This window comes from Miscanthus floridulus, chromosome 11 (genome assembly GCF_019320115.1).
Source record: "Miscanthus floridulus cultivar M001 chromosome 11, ASM1932011v1, whole genome shotgun sequence".
Taxonomy (NCBI): Eukaryota; Viridiplantae; Streptophyta; class Magnoliopsida; order Poales; family Poaceae; genus Miscanthus; species Miscanthus floridulus.
The window spans coordinates 71,814,152-71,819,881 of NC_089590.1; the positions used below are offsets into that span (position 1 = coordinate 71,814,152).

The 5,730-nt window shown below is 50.0% G+C and overlaps 1 protein-coding gene across 1 annotated transcript; it reads right to left on the bottom strand.

Moving 5' to 3' along the window:
* Positions 1–3,033: 3,033 nt before the first annotated feature.
* Positions 3,034–5,724, bottom strand: LOC136493423 (subtilisin-like protease 1). Its single transcript, XM_066489509.1, has one exon. It carries the CDS (start codon positions 5,692–5,694, stop codon positions 3,322–3,324), a length of 2,373 nt encoding a protein of 790 aa, XP_066345606.1. The 5' UTR covers positions 5,695–5,724; the 3' UTR covers positions 3,034–3,321.
* Between the last annotated feature and the right edge of the window lie 6 nt (positions 5,725–5,730).

Below are 5,730 nucleotides of genomic sequence, written 5' to 3' on the forward strand. Positions count from 1 at the left end.
AGGCGAGGTTGCGGCGTCCATGCAGGATGGGAAGGTTAGGAGGAGTGGGCTATGTTCTGCAGCGAGGAGTGTAGGATCCGCTATGAGTGTGATAGGTTCTTTAGATCAATGTGGTAGATTCTGTGCAGATCAATGTTGATATGTACTATATCTAGATGACGGGGATTTCTATGATAAACTCTTTTTTGTATGATAAACTCTTCATTCTCCTTAATACAATGATACGCCAAGTACGGTTATTCGTCCTTTCTAAACTCGTTACAGTTACCTTCCTTCTCATATGATGCGATTCAGATTCCCTTGCACATGCTTCCAATTTCTTAATACAAGTTAAGTCATCTCCACTAATAAACACAATTAATATCAATATAAGAAATATAGAAGGCGTATGGTTGCCAACATGGTGGATATGGTGGAGTGCCAGCCGGAGGGCATCCAAGTACCACTAATCTAATTATGCACATGTACATGTTTCCAATTTCTTAATACAAGTTAAGTCATCTCCACTAATAAACACAATTAATATCATGAGGACAAGAAAACGCTACAGCTAAAAAGACGAACATTACACAATAATAAAGTGATGCAAGGAACTCTTTAGGCCTTTGCCTCTGTCTCCTAAACCAAGGAAGTTCCTTCAGGACCAATGACTTTCATATTCATATGAATAGCCCGACGATGACTAGAGCGTCGTATGCCATCGGTTGGAGTCACTATGGGCTGCTGCTCATTCTCTACCTCTGCCTACAAATAAAAAAACTCAATGCCTATATCTCCCTCGCGCTCACGATGTTTGGCCGCTTGTGCTGCTCTTAGTGTCGTTCTTGTTGTCCTTGACAATTGGGACTTCTTGCTCTTTTTAACCACTATGGTCTTTCCTTTGAGTTTCTTGTCCCTTCGAGGGGGTCCTTCTTTTCATTTTGGTTGATCATAGCTGCAAAAGTTTATAAAGAGAGAGACATAGTTATAAATAAGCCAGTGGTGAAACCTGGACAACAAAAATGAGGTCTATAGTAGTGACCATAAATAACAACTAAAGTATATGAAATTATGAAACATACCTAAAATAAAAAACACAATCTAAAATATATAGTGAATTACAAACAACAGTTTCATATTTACCGCAACTTGTGCTTTGGAAGCATGTAACTTCTTTGGAGGGCATTCTGTTTATGTTTGTATAAAACTTGAATTTCTGGAACTAGAATCAGCTTCTGCACCATAACAACCCTGGAGCGCTTATTTTTCTTACATGAGTATTGAAGAAGAGGTGATGATCGAGTCACTTTAAGCCCATTTAAAGCATCAGTTGCAGACTTCAATTGCTGATCTTCGGTAGTCATCACTGAACAGTGAAGAGCTAACTACTATATGGGTAGGTTGAGAGAAGGCTGCAAAGATCTTTACAGCCGATCTCTAAGCGAACCCCCTTAATCGCAAAACTTCCACTAACACCTAGATCGAGCAGCCACCGATGCGCCTTGATGCCGGTAGTATCCAATCTTGAAGGCCTTCTTTCATCGCTGCCATTGCCGCAGGAGGAGTTGGAGAAGGAGCGCCATGGCGATGAAGAAAATATAGATGGTTGGCTCAAGAGCTTTGTTTGTATCTATCTGTATCTAAGGAGGAAGGAGTGTGTGGATTGCCAAGAAGCGCATCCAACCTCGGCTTAAATAGGCCAACCTTGAAGATGGAGAAGCAGAGAGGAGCAGTTAATATAAACATCAGGGAAGACGAGGCATACTCCGTAGGAAAGTAATGGTGATGCAACTGTGTTGTGGATAGTTGAAAATGAGAAAATAACTCATGTTGAATTTACTACCGCCGGTACACCAAACTGTTGTGTAGGGCCGACGGCCATAACGCCTATCCCAGTCGACTCGGCGTTCCAAACGACGGTAGAATTCAACCCCACTACCACTGCCGCATTGATGGTTTTCAACTGTCGGTTTCATTCCTTAGGAGGCCTCCCTATCGGTCCAACCGATGGTAGAAGTATCACACCGACGTTTTTATCGCTACGATAGTGAAAGTGACGATAGTGATAAGTCAATCTGTAGTAGTATATACGCGGATTCGTGGGCTAGCCTACTTGCATACTGGCAGTACATATGATAACATTAAATTGGCCATTGTTGAATCTTGTCCTGGTCAAAGTAAGACCGGACCGCCCCATAGCAAGAAAAGGTATTGGTCATGATGGTCCATTTGTCTTATCCAACATGGCTAGGGTGTAGGCCGTAGGCTAGGACCTAGGGGCTAAATAAAGTTCCACCTTTGGTTCACCCATAATTTATCATCTTAATATTTAACTAAAAACTCCTCAAAAAAATTAAGTAAAAAAATCCAAGTTAATTGTGGAGGCCTAAAGATTACCATATTAATCAAAAAATAAAATCAAAATGCCAAATAGTGTTAATAAATTATCTATTACTGCCACCACATAAAAGTTTTAACCTAAAATACCCATAGAATACATATTTCTCTATGCTAGTATTAAAGAAACATAAAGCACCACCTCATTCATATGTAATGCTTTTAAGAGTTTAAAATTGACTTAAACATGTTTTAAGTTGAAATTCCGATGATATTAATAATAATTGGAAACATAATTCAATACAAAATGTCAAAAACAAAACATTGAAAACCAAAGAAGATAAAGATCCCATACAAGAGAATAACGGGTCTATCCATATCGTGGAAAATACAAGTGCTAACCTAAAAAAATAAACAATACAAATTATTCTCTCTTATATAGTCTTGTTCTTGGTAGATGCATATAGGTAGTCAGGTTAGTGTCCCCGCACAAAGTCACAACAGTGGAAGAGAATGACTCGTCAAGTGGTAACCGAGTTTAAATTGCGTATCCTAGCGGTTGTTTAAAATGAACAGAATCAAAAGAGAAGACGTGTTCAATTAGTTGTGTTATAATCAAAATCGGCAAAACCATAATTGGTAAATGAGGATACATTTGGTTTTCGTACCAGGCTTTTCCCCATAGCTTGAGTCCAGCGTTAGTCGTGCAATAAAATAAGAATTAATCTACATTGCTAATGGTAGAACCACAACGTTTAACAGTGTCAAGAGATCTACATTGTTAAACTTGTAAATTCGTGAGCTATTTTTAATAAAAAATATATAAAAATAAGGAGGTAATTATGTATCTCTCACTTCCACCAAGGGAAGGATTTGCTCTGCATCTGCATGCCTAATTTAGTCTACCGAATCAAAAGTGAATGAATCACATCGATCTCAAACGCTAGCTCATATGGCCAACTACCAATCGTTACCATGTAGGCATTTGCCAGCTGCTATGGAGAGTTAGGGTTTGCGTGTCGCCGGCGCGGGCGGGAGGGCTCCGGTAGTGACGTGGATCGGGCTGCGCACGACGTACTTGCCGGAGACCCACTTCATCTCCCCCTCGACAGGGCCGGTAAGCGCCTGGCCGTTGGCCGACTTGATTGTGACCGAGTAGTTCAAGACCTCTTCCAGCGCCTTGAAAGTCAGCTTCGTCGGGTTCACCTCCACTGTCACCGACGCCGGCACGTTCACTTCCACGACGTACGTCGAGCTGGCGGCGCCGACGTTCGTGACGGAGCGGTTGGCCGTCGCGGTGAAGGGCGGCTGGTCGAGGATGACGGAGATGGACGGGTAGTTGAGGTCGTCCTGCTCGAGCCTTGACAGGTTGGCGCACGACACCGGCGGCTCCGGGTAGATGATCGTGTTCACCTTGTCGTCCGTGTAGTTGAGCCCGCACAGGTACGGCACGTAGCCCTTGGCCGTCATGTTGTACACGAGGCCAGGGTCCATGGCCCTCTTCGGGTTCACGTGGCCGGCGCCGAGGGCGAGCAAGGTCGCCGTCCTGCCGTTGACGTCCAAGATCGGCTTCCGGAGGTTGTCGGTAGGCTCCGCCGTCGTCATCAGCGCCGACTTGATGACCGCGGGCGACCAATTCGGGTGCGCGTGCTTGATCAGCGCGGCGATGCCACTGAGGTGCGGCGCGGCCATGGACGTGCCGGACTTGATGTCGAACCTGGGCACCGGCGCGTTGCGCAGCTGGTCCACGTCCTCGATCGAGGGGACGCCGGCCAGGATGTTCACCCCGGGACCGATGAGGTCGGGTTTCAGAATCCCACGGCTCCTCCTGTTCGGGCCCCGCGAAGAGAAGGGCGCGACCATCGGCGACTTTGGGGTGTTGAACGCTGCTCCTTTGAAGACGAACGTCGCCGTCGCGTCCCGCGTTTTCTTGAGGTAAGCCTTGATCTTCTGCCCCGCCGCGTTAGGGACTTGCACCGTCGGGATGGCGTGCGGCCTCGGGATGATTACCGGACCGAACACCTCCGGGGTGACCATGATCATTCCGGCCGCGCCGATGCTCTTTAGCATCCTGGCCTTCGCGGTGCTGACATCACCGCCGGCTTCGCAGATGATGATCTTTCCGGTGACGTTTTCTGCCTTCAACACGTTCCCGTTGAGGCACTGGCCATCGGACATGTCGCGCACCAACGGGAGCAGGCCGCCCATGGTGGTGTTGGGGTCGTTGAGTGACTCACCGTCAAGCTCCACGTTATCCCCAAGCTTTACGGAGGCCAAGAATCTCCTGTCGGTGGTGCTGGCGCCCACGGTGAGCAGCCACGGCGCCTCGTTGACGAGGGTCGCGGGGGCCGGGCCGGTGTTGCCCGCCGCTGCGCAGATGAACACGCCGTTCAGGATCGCCGTGTACCCGCCGAGCGAGACGGGATCGTCCGAGAAGTCGATGGCATCCTCGTGGCCAAGCGACAGCGACAGGATGTCGACGCCGTCCTCGATGGCGTCGTCCACCGCAGCCAGTATGTCGTCCCGATCGCAGCCCTTATCCTGGTAGCACACCTGGTAGAAGGCGATGTGCGCGCGTGGGGCCATGCCGGTCGCCGTGCCGAGCCCGTTGCCGAAGACGCTGGCGTTGGGCACGAACGCGCCGGCCGCCGTGCTGGAGGTGTGCGTGCCGTGCTGCCCCTCGCTGATCGGGAGCACCGGGTCGCGGAGGCCCTTCCACTTCCACTTGGCCGACTCGAAGTAGGAGCGCGCGCCGATGAGCTTCTTGTTGCACACCGTCTTGTTGAAGTCGCACCGGCCCTTCCACTTGGCCGGCGGCGGCTGCATCCCGGCCCCGTCGAACGACGGGTGCCCGGCGTAGATGCCGTCGTCGAGGATCCCGATGATGACGCCCTCGCCCATGTTGCTTGTGTTCCACAGGCCGCCGCCCCGGCTGCCGCCCATGAGCCCGAGCATCTGCGGCGTGCGCGTGGTCAGGAGGTGGAACGTCTGCTCGGGGAGGGCTCGGTCGAACCACTCCATCTTGGACATCTTCTCCAGCTCCTCCGGCGTCATGCGGGCGGCGAAGCCGTTGACGACGCTGCGGTAGGAGTAGATGAGCCGGGTCATGGCGGACGGGTCCGCTTCCAGGGCCTCCTTGGCAGTGTCGCACACCGACGACAGGAGCGACGCGTGCCAGCTTGACACGTTCTTGTGCAGATTCTTATCGTACTCGTACTTGCTGCGCACGATGACGAGGTAGTTTTTGTGCTCGCCGTGGTCATTGTGGCTCGCGACCGGGGTGACCGCCGCCGGAGATAGGAGGAGGAGGAGCACGGCCGCGGCAGCGTGGGGACCGAGACTCGGTAGCGTGCACCTTTTGTGGATCGGATTGTCCATGGGAGTGGCGGAACGAAATGGGAGACGGTAGTACGA